This window comes from Prunus persica, chromosome G5 (genome assembly GCF_000346465.2).
Source record: "Prunus persica cultivar Lovell chromosome G5, Prunus_persica_NCBIv2, whole genome shotgun sequence".
NCBI lineage: Eukaryota > Viridiplantae > Streptophyta > Magnoliopsida > Rosales > Rosaceae > Prunus > Prunus persica.
In genome coordinates this window covers 288,355-305,285 of record NC_034013.1, presented here as the reverse complement: position 1 = coordinate 305,285, position 16,931 = coordinate 288,355, and the positions used below count along the sequence as shown (strand labels likewise).

General features: G+C 39.0%; 3 protein-coding genes across 3 annotated transcripts; all 3 read left to right on the top strand.

The window, feature by feature from the left end:
• Window positions 621–3,122, top strand: LOC18776366 (galactan beta-1,4-galactosyltransferase GALS1). The gene is made up of 2 exons (XM_007208780.2): window positions 621–1,977; window positions 2,247–3,122. The coding sequence occupies exons 1-2, from the start codon at window positions 845–847 to the stop codon at window positions 2,662–2,664; spliced, it is 1,551 nt and encodes a 516-aa protein (XP_007208842.1). The 5' UTR covers window positions 621–844; the 3' UTR covers window positions 2,665–3,122.
• Window positions 5,531–7,756, top strand: LOC18775914. Its single transcript, XM_007209451.2, has 5 exons — window positions 5,531–5,797; window positions 5,911–6,037; window positions 6,152–6,364; window positions 6,512–6,727; window positions 6,984–7,756. Exons 2-5 carry the CDS (start codon window positions 6,035–6,037, stop codon window positions 7,299–7,301), a joined length of 750 nt encoding a protein of 249 aa, XP_007209513.1. The 5' UTR covers window positions 5,531–5,797; window positions 5,911–6,034; the 3' UTR covers window positions 7,302–7,756.
• On the top strand, window positions 13,829–15,055 carry LOC18777909. Its single transcript, XM_007210949.2, has one exon. The coding sequence runs from the start codon at window positions 14,153–14,155 to the stop codon at window positions 14,819–14,821; it is 669 nt and encodes a 222-aa protein (XP_007211011.1). The 5' UTR covers window positions 13,829–14,152; the 3' UTR covers window positions 14,822–15,055.

Sequence of the window (16,931 nt, the reverse complement as noted above, 5' to 3'; positions counted from 1 at the left end):
CTTAAACTTTTGGAGTGGACATACCCTAATGTGTATAAAGAATATAGAAGATAAAAAACTGCAGGAGGCATTGGTCAATTTACTGAATTGATTCTCTTGGGAGCTTGGAGCCATCATATTCATATCACATTAATTTCTCTTCCTTCTTTCAACTTCAACTTTATTAAAAGAGTTTATTTTTTGCTGACTGGCACTGCTCTCACTGCTCTGTGTGGTGACAACTGATTTTAATAAAATGATATAAATCAGCAACAGCTGTTATTCGTTTGGCAATCCATTTATGTAATGTTATTGCCAATCACAAGGCAAGGCAACAATCCTCAATTAAATGAGAAATTACGAATTTAAGTTAAGTCAATTGATCAAAACAGCGAGCACTTCTCCTTGTTTGAATCCCTCTCCTGCGGATTTAAGTTAAGTAGCATGTTTCCTTGTTTGAAATTCCTATATCTGTATGTTAGATTAATCTAAAGTAGTTCAAACTATATAGGTTGTAAAAGAAAAAGAGAGAGAGAGAGAGAGAGAGAGAGAGAGAGAGAGAGAGAGAGAGAGAGAGAGGGAGAGAGAGAGCCTTGGCAACAGAAGAGTAAAAGGCACAAGTGTCACTTTAGCCGAATCAGACAGACTCAAGAGTGTGGGTCTCGGATGTGGACCCAATTTGACCCTCTTTCCTCTGTTTCTCGATATATCTGTATTCTGTTCTATACTTCTATTATTGCTACCAGTATAGGAGTACAGGAGAGTAGTAGTACCGTTATATTATAATCGATCCATCTGCCAAAAGCCTAAACTCCACCATCACCACCAGCCAGCAGCACCGACAGAGAATTAGCCAACCCAAGCAATGAGGAAGGAAGGCCCACCATCCTCCGTCCCCGTCGGCCCCGTCGCTAAACTATTCGGCAGCTGCTTGGAGAGAAAGCCATTGGTGCTCACATTGCTTGCTCTCACCTTTGTCATGCTCATCTGGAACCTCCCTCCCTACTACCAAAGCCTCCTCTCCACCACCACCCGCTCCTCCTCCTCCGCCACTGCATTAACTGCCAATGCATCTCTGCGAGCTGTTTCTTCTTCTTCAATTAACCCAGCAGTGACAGAGCAGAAGCTTTCCACCCCAAAACCCAACGACCCTAACAAGCGCGTCTTTCAGTCATACGGCAACGCCGCCGCTCTCTTCGTCCAAATGGGGGCCTACCGCGGCGGCCCCACCACATTCGCCGTGGTTGGCCTCGCCTCCAAGCCCATCCACGTCTACAGCCGCCCCTGGTTCAAGTGCGAGTGGATCTCCTCCAACGGCTCCTCCACCCGCGCCTTGGCCTACAAGATGCTCCCCGATTGGGGCTACGGCCGCGTCTACACCGTCGTCGTCGTCAATTGCACCTTCCCCGTCAATCCCAACCACGACAATTCGGGCGGCAAGCTCAGGATCAACGCCTACTACGGCGAAAATCCCAGGAAGATGGAGAAGTTCACGGCATTGGAGGAAGCTCCGGGGGCTTACAACGAGTCCAAGTACCGCCCGCCTTACCAGTACGAGTATTTGTATTGCGGGTCGTCTCTGTACGGGGACCTGAGCGCAGCGAGGCTGAGGGAATGGATGGCATATCATGCGTGGTTCTTTGGAGAGAAGTCGCATTTCGTGTTCCACGACGCGGGTGGGGTGTCGGATGAGGCAAGGGCAGTACTGGATCCGTGGGTGAGGGCCGGTAGGGTGACGATGCAGGATATCAGGGCTCAGGCGGAGTTCGACGGCTATTACTACAACCAGTTCTTGGTGGTCAATGACTGCCTCCATAGGTACAGATACGCTGCCAACTGGACTTTTTACTTCGATGTGGATGAGTACATATATTTGCCCCATGGCAACACTTTGGAATCTGTTCTCAGTGACTTCTCCGATTATACCCAATTCACTATTGAGCAGAATCCAATGTCCAGTGGGCTCTGCCTCAACGATCCCACCCAAGATTATTCCAGGTATTTCCATCTTTTTGTTTTTATCACACAATTCATTTGCTTCAATTTCTTTTATTTTCCTAGTTCCTGCCTGCCTGCCTGCCTATTTCATTACTTAATTAGTATAAGTAGAACGGATAAAATTTGACCAATTGTTAAATTACAAGTTTCAAAGGGACAGTTGGGAATTCTCTCCTATAGTTTTTAGTCAAATGTATTATATATGCTATGGCAATGTTGCTTTGATATATGTACAATGTAGAATTGAATTGAGTTGAATTATAATTCAGGCAATGGGGGTTCGAGAAGCTGCTATTCAGGGACTCGAGAACAGGGCTCCGTCGGGACAGAAAGTATGCAATTCAGGCAAAGAACGCCTTCTCGACGGGCGTACACATGTCCGAGAATGTGACCGGAAAAACGTTGCACGACACAGAGACTAAGATCCGCTACTATCACTACCATAATTCTATAACCGTACAGGGTGAGATCTGCAGGGAGTTGGTGCCAATGTCGGCCAAGAAGAACGTCACATGGTTCAATAAGCTCCCTTACGTCTACGACGACAACATGAAGAAGCTGGCATCCACCATCAAGCAATTTGAGCTCAAAACCATTGGCAATGTACAGGAACAGCAGTTGCCTCAACCTCAACCTCTGCCTGCCCACATGAACAGTATTAATACTCCAAGGACAACGCATACATAAAATTGAACAAGGCGGCCGAGATACTGATCATATAATCTTAGCTAATGCATGAAAATCTGTCTACGGTTGATGGCTTAATGGTGAAGTACTACTGAGACTGCCGAAGCGTGCCTTAGTTGAGTTGAGTGTGGCATTGTAATGATTTTAGATGCATATGGTCCATCAAAAATGAGTTGGGGTTGCTCCAACTTCACTACTCTTTCTACTCTTTTACTGGTGGTTGTTAGGATGTGGGCCCCCACCCTTTCCTTGAGTGGTCGCAGACAAACTAAATGCTAAAACAAGAAGAGCAAGAAGAAAGGGGGGGCCACAATTCCAGGTCTGCAATTGATTTGTTTGTCAATAGAAAGAATTTCTTTTTGTACACCACAAACACCAACTGTTTATTTATTATTTGTGGTGTGTATATGGAAGTTAAGGTATGTATAAAAAAGAGTTTGGTAAGGATTTTTCTCTGCTTTTCATGGGGGCAATTTCGCTTTTATAAAGTCCCAAGTAATCAAAGAGGAGAGGACCAACCAACCGTGCCATGTGATTCGTCAATTAACATAATTTAATTAGGACGACAAGATGATTAAATTTGGACAACAAGGATTTTCCTCGATGACTGATGCGGACATCTTTTTCTTTCTCCTTTTATCTATCTATGTTACAAGCATGGATCTACATAGTGGGCTATCTGGGCTAAAGCCCATATGAATCTTTTTATTTTGTTTTTAATAACATGCAGTCTTCATAAGAACTGATCATATTTGTCACCAAACTACATTCATTCGATCTGCAGGAATTGCCAAGTGATATTGTGGCAGCCCACTGGTGGACTTGCCTGGCTCACTGAGGGTTGCTCTTTCCAAAGGAGGGAGACTGATGCCCAAGCTTTAATTGAATTGACGTGTATTTGGAGATTTGCAAAAGAACTTTTTGAGGGTTGATTTTAAGGTTAAATGGGAGTTCTCCTCATTTTACTGTCAACTCGTAAGTGTTCACGATGTGATTCAATTAGTCATCATCAACAAATCTGCAAGAATTTGATTGTATTTCATCCTATTTCGTAGACAATGGAATAAACTTTTACTCTTTATATTATAGATTGCAATAGATAAATGTTTAACTTTACAGTTTTTTTCCTTTCTTGATCATCTTCTTGATTTTTTGTATTGCAATGCCCTTGTTATCAACCCCAATCAATGATCTTTCCCAAGAAGCATACCTTTCACCATTTTCAGCTTCTTTAACCCCCAAATATCTCCAATTTTTTCAACAGAAAAAGAAAAGAGTAAGCCTAATCTCTCACCTTATCGAAGTGACCCACATTGCCTCCTGCCGTCAATTCCATATAAAAGTTTGTCAAAACTAATGACGTGGCAAAGGTGTTTAAATAACTGCATACATATGGGCTATTTACCCACCAATCTTAGTGGGTGATGTGGCAAAGTGGATGCCCACCTCCACATAAGGAAAAATAACAAAAAAAAATTGAAAGAGCCCAAATTAAGAAAAGATGAATTTTAATAAAAAAATGATAATGATAAATTTAACTACTGTATTGTTTAGGAATTAAATATCTAAATTTAATACTTTTTCTCTTACACATAGGATTGTATTGAAGTATTTGTAATTCGTTGTTCAAGTCTCAAATATTTTGCAAAATGACAATTTGACAGGACATGCTCCAATTCTCTCTTTTAATCTGTGATGAACTCTGTGTTTATCCGACATCTGGCATATGTCGGGCCCACTGACAAACTCCCTTGACCTTTGTTTTCGAACCAAATAATTAATGATTTCTGCTAAAAATCAGACAAATTCTCTAATATAATTGGAACATTTCTCAATTTTACCACCTATATAAGATCACAAATATCAATCCCAAAGTATGAGTATGCACAATTTAAGGCTGATGAACATGTTCATGGGTTTGTCTCAACCTGTTTTTCAACGGTGGTATTTATGTTTTCATGGTGGCGATGTTGGCGATTCTACTTTCTGTTATCTCGGTTGATTTTGCAATTTGGGTTGTAATAATTATATTAAATGTTTTTGTGAGTTTGGTGTTTTGTTTGTAGTTGAGTCTGTACTTCTATTTTTATTTGTGAGAGTTTTAAAGTTGTGATTGTATTGGCATTGCGGTCCATGTATGATTTGTTCAAGCTTGCATATTTCATGTCGAAATTTCTTTGGCCTTATGCTACTATTAGAGGAGATACACCTTGTGGTGTACTTCTATTTATTTGGAATCTCTCTATTTATAGATTAAAAAAGAAATAATATTTGGAGTAATAAATTTATAGATTACCATATCTGTTTAACTATTATGTACAGAATATTCTTCTGATTTGATTTCGAAAATAATTAATATTCAAGATTATCTATCAACAATCGCATTTAGTCGTTTGTATGTATGACTCTGGGTGCAGCCGTTCAATTCAATTATGTTAAGAAAAAGAAAATAAGAAGCCCTAATTGAAATTTGAGGCTTTAATTTGGGCTGATGGTTTGGTTTGACTAGCAAGGTTTGGACTCTGTACCCGGCCGGTGCACGATGCTACAAGCTTCCTTGGACTCTTGGCGGCGTTGAAATTAACATCCATGCATTATGAAAGAGGCCCCATTTGCCCACATCCAACGGTGGAGCATATAGACGCTGAGATCGGACGGGTAATAAAAGAGGAATATCATGTGAATGTTGCATTCGAGTAGTCGATAAATTCGTCTGTTACCAAATGGGGGCACGTTTCCTTTTCTCGTGTCGTGCTCCTCCTTTTAAGTTATAACTTTCCTTTTTTATCCTTTTGCCTTTTTAAAAATTAATTAGTAAAATATTTGGAGATATGCAGCTTTTTTTTAGTGACCGCCTTATAAATCTCTTAACAATTATCATAGGCATCTGCTGCTGTGTTTCCCATTCTCCAGTGTTTTCCATCTTTTTTTATTAGGCCAATACAAATAATACCCTATTTATATATACAATATATATATATATATATATATATATATATATATAGTCTTTGTTTGTGTGCTGGAGCAGCAGTGTCCTCTTTTTACCCTAGTTGTTGAACACCTCAACTTTCCCACCCCTTTGGCTTACTGCCGATTCCACTACTTGCTACTTTCCTTGTTCAAGTTCTTGAAGGTCTGCTATTATCTTCATCTTCTCCACATATTCGTATCTTGGTCTTTCTGTAATTAATGTGTAATTATTTCAATTTTGTTTTTGTTTTGGCTTTCTTGAATCTGTGTTTTCAGATTTCAATCTCCATCTTGGAAAGGGTTTGATTTGTTTTGGTAGAGGCTGGATAGGCTGCAGGAGCCTCTGCTTCGTCATAATCAACAAGAAGAAGAAGAAGAAGAGCAGAACAGAGACAGAGCCATGGTATGTATCATGTTATCTTTACTTACACACACTCGCATGGCATTGCTTAATTTGCTCTGCTTCAGTTAGATTATTAATTCATTCGTATTTGGGTTTGATTGTAAATGTAATCAGGTGAGTTCAATACCAATAGGGCGATTTGGGAACGAACTGGACGCGATGAGCCCGCCGTGGTTAAAGCCAATGCTGACTGCAAACTACTTCAGGCAATGTGAAATTCACGGGAGGGCCAATAAGAGCGAATGCAACATGTTCTGCTTGGATTGCATGGAAGATGCTATGTGCCCTTACTGTTTAATTCATCACAAGGATCACCGCGTTGTTCAGGTTGGTTTCCTTTGATTGATTTTCACCAATTTAACATGAGCTAGCTGCAGATTGTAAACCAATTTCTTATCTTTTTTGTTGGTGGATTATGTTTAGAATGTATCAAAAGATTTATTGCGTGGTGTGGGTTCTTGTTCTTGATTGTAGATAAGGCGGTCCTCATACCATGATGTGGTGAGAGTGAATGAGATTCAGAAGTTCTTGGATATATCGCACGTGCAGACGTACGTCATCAACAGCGCAAAGGTTGTGTTTTTGAATGAGAGGCCGCAGCCAAGGCCTGGAAAAGGGGTCACCAACACTTGTGAGATTTGCTGCAGAAGCCTCCCCGACTCCTTTAGGTTCTGCTCCTTGGGTTGCAAGGTAATTCATCGTCTGTAATTAATGTGACATTTGTTTTTATTCAAGAAATTGCCTTTACTTTTTATTGTTCGAGTTTCGCGTTATTTGCTTTCTTGTTTGTTGGTTGATTTGGGGGGTTAGAAATTACAAGTTTTTGTTATCTGGGAATGGGGGCGAGTTTGAATCCCCTGTTTTTCTGCCCTGTTTTCTCGTCTCCAATGTATTATATATACACACCCCTCACTGACATTGTATTGATTTGGTTTGTGAATTGTAGCTTAAAGGAATAAAGCGCGGTGACGGTGAGCTCACATTTACAGTGCTGAGGGCGAAGCACTACAGGGACGGTTTCTATGGCGGGTCAGAATCGGATGAATCAACAACTCCAAAGAAGATAGCAAGGACGGTGCACATGTTCAGCCGTCTGATGGATGGCAATGCAATGAAATACGAGGGCAGGACTCATGGAGAGGGTACTAGCTCAAGTTCTGGTGATGAGGAAGGCACTACCAATATGTCTCCGTCCACACCTCCCATTTACAACCACAACAATGCCAGAAGACGTAAGGGTATACCTCACCGCGCACCCTTTTGATCAGTTTCCCATTCCCACTAAGTTAAAAGTACATAAACATATAGATACATACATATATATGTTCATATAGTAAATCATCGACATAAATTAGCTTTTAATATGTTAGTGGCTCAAATAGAAGGAACAAAGTAAGGATGAAGAAGTACATATGTAAATGTTTGAAAGCTACGGAATGATATGTTCGGAAAGCATCATGGATGGTCCCTTAATCCATCACTCTCTCTGTCTGGGATTCTGTTTTGTAAATGAATCAGAAACTCTAGGATATATATACTAGCTAGCTAGCTAGCTCCCCCTCTGGTTTTTGTACAGCAATATGGCACATGGCTTGTGTTTCTTTCTGGTTGTTAGAAAATATAACAGTGATCAAGTTTGAGTGGTTTTATATGTACATATGACTATGTAGAGAACATATTTTGTGCATATAAATGGTGTTTCTTATATACATGTTAAAAGAGAGAATGTTTGATTGTGTTGGTAGGCTTGTAAATTGCAAGTTCTGGTTTATTCCGTATGCTCTGTGGCTGGCTTGTTTGTGTGTGGGAAGTTGCAGATGCATTTGGAGCCATACTTTCGGACAGAGTAGCGATTTGATTTGTTTGGACTAATATTACAGTGAGGACAAGATAAAAGTCGGGAGAGGGAGGCTCCAATATTATGTTAATTGAATGTTTTAGAATTAAGTTATTAGTTATTAGTGGGAGGGAGTGGCGGTGTCAGATGCATAGTTTACCAATTTAGGCTATGTCCTGCATGCACTAGTGATTGATATGAGGCAACTATCCACTGCTAGATATTTCGCTCTCTTTTTTTTTTTTGGAGATTTATTATTATACTTAATATAGGAGCTCAAATTATAAAAGAATTTTATGTAAAATAGATTTTAGAAACACATTCAAAGTTCATTTATAACATAACAAAAAGACTTTGAATTTTCTATAAATTATAAAACTGTCATCAATTTTGAAAAACAAGCTTAACCTTAAAATCTCATAAAAAATTTAAAATACTCGATAGGGTATTAAAGTAATTTAATAATTAAAATTCAATTCAATAAGGTTAGTTGTATTTTTTTTAGATTTATTTATAGAAATTAAATGGTATAAGGTTTTTTTATGTCATTAGTGCTAAAAATGGATAATACAACTAAATATCTCTTCTTGTCTTTAGCAAGAAAATGTTGGTTGAGATATTTAATTTCATATTACATTAATTGTGAAAAGTCTAATGGTTAAAGAATATGGTGGGGATGATTTGGGGCCAAGTTTAGTAACAATTTTATTTTAAGAGAAGAACTTACATGTAACATGTAACGGGGATGCTAAATGAAGCTGTCTTGGTGAGATGGGTTTGATGAGATGATGAGATGCTGAGCATTGTGTTTAGAAATTAATACATAAATGAATGATGTTGTGTTAATTGATTAAGATGCCTCGTCTCTTCCCCAGTCCTCAACACAAGATAGATGGGGTTGACTGAGCTAATTAGTGATTTTGAAATTAGGGTTTAATTAATACTAATAGGGAGGGAATGGTACTTGGACACTTCACGTAAATGAGTGAAGACAAGGTAGGTAGCTTTGGGGCTACGCAGTTGGCTTATGGATGTTGGATGAGAGACACAGGGAGGGAGAGGATCTAAGTAGACAAAAAAAGATTCTTAAAAGAAAATTAATATTCATCAATTGTGTTTTATGGTTGAAATTAATAATAAATAATTGCAATCGATGACAAATTGAAAATGATGGAGTTTGGACATTTGGAGTCTCTATGAAATGGAGGTTGCTATCAGCGAAAAGAAAAAAAAGAAGAAGAAAAGAAAAGCTTGGTAGACACGTAAACCCCACACACAAAGACAAGGGCAAGCATTGGTAATTTTGTGGGTCTTGTCCAGATGAAGATTCTCCCAGTCTCTCTCTCTCTCTCTCTCTCTCTCTCTCTCTCTCTCTCTCTCTCTCTCTGTGATTGAATATAAAAAAAATCATAAAATGAATATGAATATAGAATAATAATATAACAAGTGAGCAGACAGAAACAAGTGGATGAATGAGAGCCGTGAAGAATCTGAAAGTGAAAGAAGGCTGCTGGTGGTTGTGTGGTGGTGTGTTGTGTTGTGCCTTCCATCCTCTCTCATCCATTCGTTTATTTATTAATGGGATGGGTGGGGCTGGGCCTTTTCATCTCTTATCAATAAATTTTAATCAATTAATTAAGTATTTGTTCGATTTTTTGTTGTAGAAAAACAATAAGAAACAGAAACAGAAACAGATATACAATTTCAAATATATACAAATAATTTATTAAAAATATATATAAAAAAACTATCTATAGCTCAAATCAAAATGTAATAAATAATAAAAAATGAGAAGGAGATTGGGATTGGGATTGGGATTGGGATTGGGATGAGGTTGGTTTGCTCTGAGCCTCTGTCTGTGTTCTTCCCTGTTACGTAACTTATTACGAGATAGAGTGAGTCAGGACTGTGGGTGCCAAATGGCTGCCACGTTACATGACTAGTGTTGTTGGGTAGACACGTCGCTTTCCTTTCTATAATTTTGGAAGGAAACGGGACCCACTTTTATCCTCTTGTTGTTTTACGAGGGAGTCTTACGAGAACCAACGATGTGTGATGTGTTAATGTGTTGTGTGTAAGGAAGGATTGTTACTCACTCCAATGCTGGATGTTTCTTCATTTGTTCCACTGAGTCAAAGAGAGATATTGGCAGTGAGTGGTTGATTAATGATATATTTGGCAGTGTTAGCTAGTGCCTAGTTGGGTGCGTCCAACTGTGGATAATGGGGCTTTCTTTACTTTACCATATAAACTTTCATTCATTATCTGCACCCAAATACCATCTCATGCTCTCCTCTCCATATGAACATGAATAAAATTCAAGTAGATAACGGAATCTAGCTCATTAAAAAATACTTTATCCGACTGTATGTGAGAGAAATCACGCTCATATTGATTTGATTGGGAGGAAGAAGGCAGTCTGTGATGTTGTCTACCTGCATTTGGCATGAGATAGGTCCGCGGTCCACCGCTTTCTGTGACCTTTCGGTAACCTACATATCTATGTATTTATGTAGTGATGACTCCCTTCACTTTTTCTTTGGGTCGGTCAGAGAGAGAGAGAGAGAGGCCTGCGAGGGGCAAATAGGCTTAGTCATTAGTCCATTAGTGCTATTTGGACTTGGCCTTTTTCTGATAATATAATTGAGATTATTCATCAAAAGCAATCATAACCTTGTTTGCATCATGAGCCTCCCTGCCAGCGGTGCTTCTCTTAAGTACGTACAAAACAGCTCCAAATACATATATACTAGTAATATACTGACCTACAGCAACCATTAGAAACTCAACAATATAGCCTTCTTCTACCTCTCTCTTAATGGGGCTAAGTTGGATTTCTAATCCTTAATTTGCCAACTAAACTAATCTTGTCCGTTCCTAAACTCTCTCTTTTTTTTTTTTTGGGTTAAAATCCAATTCAGTGTGCGAATATTGTCAAAATTGAGTTGAATTGGATTTTTTTTTTTTTTTTGTCTGAAATATGGAATTTTCATAAAAAGGCAAACAGCCAAGAGAAGTACACAACCTAAAAAGCAGCTAGGCACAACGAACAACAAGAAATAAAACATCACAGTTGCATGGAAGGAGGACTAATAAAAAGACGTAGTCATAAGACAACCGGATACGTCGAGAAGCCCACACATCCGCAAACATTAAGCACTCCTTGGGGGGCATGGTAAACCATCTTTGTTCAGGATATGCATTAGAGAGGATGGGGGTCGGTTGACCCATACTTCCGGGCTCATCCTTGAAATGGCAAGCATTGCCAAATGATCTGCCGCTTGGTTGGCGGTTCTAGGAATCCACGTCCAAACGTAGGTCTGGAAGCAGTTCAAAACATCTCGAACAGTATTTAGGATAGGATAGATTTCCCACCTTCCATTGGATAAGGGGCCCTTCAAAGGAGAGATTACTTCCTTGCAATCAGATTCAAAAGTTACATGACGATAACCCATCTCAGCAGCGAGCTTACAGCCTTCAAGACAAGCCTGTGCCTCAGCCTCAATAGCAGAGTTTGCCACAGATGGGATGGATGAACCCTTGATAAAGTCTCCATGAGTGTTCCTAATTAGGATATCAATGCCAACCCTCTTTGAGTTTGGATTCCATGATGCATCCACGTTGACTTTGACAAAGGGAGAGGCAGGGGGTTCCAAAGTTGTTGTTGGTTGTCATTAGAAAGGGTAGGATGCTCAGTTTGATGTCTGCCATGATCAAGGGAGCCAAGGAATTCATTGATGGCAATAGAGGCAGCGTGGGTAGTTCTGGCTGGTGAAGGGGAGATGTGTTCCAACACTGCTTTGCGCCTATCCTTCCAGATCTGCCAGCAGAAGTACGCGATAACAGTTAGGCATCTTGATCGCTCCTGTGGGGTCTTCCCTTTCTCAATAACATTCCCTAACCATTGGCCGAAAGATGTCACCGCCTGACGATTTATACGAAGGTTGAGGGAGCATCCGAACCAGACAGGCTCCACCCAAGGACAGAGGAGAAGGATGTGTTCAGCCGTTTCCGGGTGATCATTACAGAGCGGACACACGGGCGATCTAGCGATTTTCTTTTTGTGCAAGTTTGCCGATGTAGCAAGGCAATTTCTGAGAGCTCGCCACAGGAAGTTTCGAATTTTTGGGGGGACATCCGCTTTCCAAATCTGCTTCCAAAGCCTTGGATCAATCGCCATTGAAGAGGATGGGCGTGGATTTCTTCGTCTACATTCAGTATTGTGAAGCCAATGATAACCAGAGTGCACAGAGTAAGAACCATTCCTTTCCATAGGCCAAATCAGTCGATCTGGCAGTCTGCTGCTACCGAACTTGAATCCGGTACAGCCCTAATTGCTGATTTGATTAGTGAAAAATATTCCATTTTAAACGCTAAAGAAATGCCGGGACAGGCTAGGGACACGAACCACCGAATGCGGACATGAAGTCCAGTGATTCAAGACATGGAGATCTGTTATACATATAATTTGGAAAAAGGAAAAAAATAAATATATATATATATATAAGACAATTGACTAATGAGATTCCGCATATTATAGACTAACGATGATTTAATTGCATTGATGATTATTTGGTTGAAAATACAATTACAATATTAATGATCGATGAATTGTGAAGGGATGCAATGAAACAAAACTTCGAAAGAAAAAACCAAGGTCTTAATATGAGAGAGAGAGAGAGAGAGAGAGAGAGAGAGAGAGTTCAAAATAATTTAATATTCAGAAGATGTTATTGGTCAAATAATTAAGATTTACCGTGATTGGTCCTAGTCAACTAAGATTTGAAACGTGCACATATCTCATCATTGTGTATATTGTCGACATGTATTAAGGTTTTCTAACGTAAAAATATCTAAAAATATTAAATTGCTTTCTCTACACTATTACTGACTTATACGAATGTATAAATCATATCATAATTCTCTTTTGGATTATAAAAAAAAAAAGTATAAATCATAATTCTCAGTTTTTGCAAATATATATTATGTTATTGTGATTAGATCCAAAAAGGGAAAGGGCAAAAAAAATATGCACTTAAACACGAAAAAAAGAAAAGAAAAAGTAAGGTAATTGTGATTAGATCCAAAAAGAAAGTCAAAATGACCTTTCTATGTGGATTAAATTGATAGGTCATTCTTCAAATTGTGTTGGGATGCTGGCTAATACTGATTCAGGGAGTTTTAAGCTTAATATTGATGGGGATTTTCATTCGGAATCTGGTTGATGTTGGTGTTGTCATTCGTAATGACAAAGGGAAAATTATGGTAATTGCAACGAATGATGTAATTGTACCCCTTTGATTTCAATCAATGATTGAAGGAACTCTAGTTTTCCAATGTGGACACTAATTTCAACTCAAACATATTTGAAATGCCTTGTAAAGCCAACAAATACCACCTAGAAGACGCATTTGCACCTAAAAGGTACATCAATGTGGGTTAAAATTAACAAAAAAACTGAAATGGACTAAAGTGACAGTGGATGTTATTTTTACCTTAGGCTAATGTGAGTCGGATGGTGTGAACAAAATATAATTCACAAAACAAATTTAGAGGATAATGTGACTCGGATGTTACTTTTAGGCAACTGTTCAAACCTAACTCTTACTTTTATTTTGTTGAAAAAGAAGGTTCTGAGTCCAATCCCTGTGTAGATGTTAATTTTCTGTTGATCTCTGTTTGTAGATTTTTGGGTCAACTAGTGTTGTTGGTCAATGGTCAACTAGTTTCTGTTTGTAGGAGAGGAGGTGTCAGCTCTTTTTGAGTTTGAGCTGGGATTTGTTCCCTTGTTGTGTATCGGGTTGTCTCTTGGTTCCCTGGGACTACTTGTTGGGCTTTTTTCTTTTTATCGCGTTTCATTTGTTTTATATATATATATATATTTTTCTTGCATGGCAAGCAGATATAGAGCGCGCAGCACAAGTTTTACTACGCGTTTAGACGTCATCGCTTAGGAGCAAGGGGAGAAGAGAGTCAAGCCTGCCTGCCCTTTCTATTGGAAAAGTTGTCGTTATTGCCTGCTATTGAGTCTCCTGACGACCTCGCTTACGCATTCCCATTCCCTTTCAGCACTGCCCATACAATTTCCTTCCTTTTTCTGTTACTTTCCCTTTTCCTTTCCCTTATTAATATATAACCCACACACCCCTCTCTCCCTTCAAATTTCAAACCCCTCTCTCTCCTCTCTCTCTCAAACAAACAAAACCTTCTTCATCTCCTCACTCATCAGCCCTAGCTATCTGCTTGATTGCTTCTCAGAGTAATATTACTGGAAAATAATGGGTGGATGCGTGTCGTCTGTGATCAGGAGTAGTCATAATGAAGAGCTTCTGCTCAATTCGCCAACCGCCAAAGTTATCTCCATCAATGGAAGTCTCCGCGAATACCCAGTTCCCGTGATTGTCTCCCAAGTCCTCGAGGCTGGCCAAACGGCATCCTCTTCGTCTTCGTCGTCGTCGTCGTTTTTATGCAATTCAGACCGTTTGTATTACGACAACTACATCCCGGTTTTGGATTCGGAAGATGAACTTGAGGCCGATCAGATCTACTTCATACTCCCGAGATCGAAGCTCGAACACCGCCTCAGCGCCACCGATATGGCGGCCTTGGCTGTGAGAGCCAGCCTCGCCTTCCAAGATGCCTCTTCCTCTTCTTCTAGTTACAAGACCAAGGAGAAGAAAAAGGACCTTCATCCTCGCCGTAATTACAAGAAGGCCCGCGTTTCTCCCGTTCTGATTAATTATGCAAACTCCGACATGGACAGAGATGACTTCAATGAAATTACCATCGGAGACTCGGCCTACAAAGGGCAGATGAGCCAGAAGCAGCAGATTTCGAGATCTAAGTCGGTTAAGAAATTGCAGAGATACACATCCAAAAGGGCCAAGATGGCCGTTCGATCTTTCAGACTCAGATTGACGACCATAGACGAAGGCTCTGTCCTCTGAATCTCTGAGTTGCAACCCCAACAAACAATTATATTCCGGCTCACGACGTGTTTTTATGTCATGTTGTTGTGTACAAACACAATCATACAAATTTGCAGAATTACATTTTATTTATTATATAAATTTACTACGCTACTCCTTTCATTTTCTTTTGTCTTTGTTTCTTGTATTTTAAATTTATAATTAAGAAAAGGACACATGCACATATAAATACTACGCGGATATTTTCGGTCTTGGCTTTCTTCAGTTTTTAATTGAATGCCCTTTATTCTCGTTCTGAGTTTGCTCTCTGTAATCTAATAACTGTTTGGGAAGGAAAGGCAGTATCCCGGTTTTGAGAGGTGAAGCGTGTAGAAGCAAAGAAAAATCAAGATATTTGGCAGAAATTTCCTGTAAAGTCTACAGAAGGGAACACATTCCTAAATTGACAGCAATAAGTTCACATCTTAATTGCGTCTCTTTTCTCCGATTTCATAAAATCCCGTTTGAACTAACTTTTAGTTGCCTGTGTAGTTGTAGAATGTAGACCAACAACATAAACGGTTACACCCCAAAAATGATATCTCATGATGAACGTGTCTGCATGTTCACACCACATTGGACCCTTCTTCTTGTGTACGGTACGTACAGTACGTTCACTTGTTGATGAATCATAGCTTCAAAGAATCGTGCTCAATTTTCTTTCTTTTTTCTTTCCTATAAGTATGGAATAGTGGTGGAGTTAGGATTTCACGTTAGAGGGGCCCCTTATAAAATTTGTCTTCTCTTTATAATTATCATGAATTTCATATTTTAAATTGGTTAAATACTAATTTCATCATCTATACTCCTAAAGACTTAAAATTATTTATTTATTTTCCAACAAAGAAGAAAAAAAGAAGAGAGAGTTTATAAAGCGCAATATTAAGACAACCAACTCTTACATTAAAAAAAATGAGAAAAATAAAAAATTCACAAAATTTTAGTTCAAATATCATAAACTAACCTAGAAGATTTAAGGGAGATGAGTAGAAGGGAGATCAAGAAATTTTATGGTTTATTTGTATAAAAAAAAAGAACCTAATATATTATTTTATTTTAGGGTAAATATCATAAAACTAATATAATATATTATAATATTATATATCATCATATATAATATACAAATAAAATAGGTAAAAATGGAGTGGGGGCCTGGGGTGATAGGACTTGACCCAAATTTTATTTTGGAATCCGTGTCGAACCTTATGCATGTCTAACACCTAGCAGGTGTTGGGCACAAATGACCAAACTACCCTTCTTGCCTTAATCCAAAGACTGCTTTAGGGTCTAACTTCTACTTCCCCTGAAAAAGGCTCAAAAACCAGAATTCTACTTGCACAACAAACTCAATTATTCCCAAGTGTTCAACACATTATTCAACTTTACAAAACTAAATATAACAAGCAAAACATAAACTTGCGGTTGCACTAGGTTGCCTACGTACCCTTATTGAGGGATCAAGCCACACATAGTTCTTTCTACCATGAATCACAATTAAGATAGTACAAAATATTTAAAATGGAACCAACGATGAAATTCTAGAATCATTCTTTATCTTGATCTCCACAAGCTATATAATTGAATATCATGTCATTAAATCATGTACCTAACTGTTCAATTAGTTTATCATTGTACATCCAAATACTTGCATAACCAAACTTTTTACCTGAAAGTCATACCTGCAATCATCCGCATAGTTCATATATCATGTAATCACCCACCAAGGGGTATATAGGAACACCATCGAATCATCCAAAGGCAACAAGGGAAGGGTAAACTAGCTAACCACCTGTATAGACAAGTCGGGCAGGTGGCTACGGATCCTGACCAACCCTGCGCAGATAATATAAGTAAGGTGGTGAATAATATCCTGTTAACTATATCATACGTTGGTACTGCACTAATCTCCGCACAGATGTACCGTAAACATAATCCGTCAATTCCAATAATATACCGTCAATTCCAAGTACCACACATGTGGCCATGTGTATGATACATCCTCGCAGAACTCGGGGGACACAAGGTCAACCAGAGACGCAATCTTCGCAAAACTCAGGGGACACAAAGTCAACTTGAGACATGTTCCTGG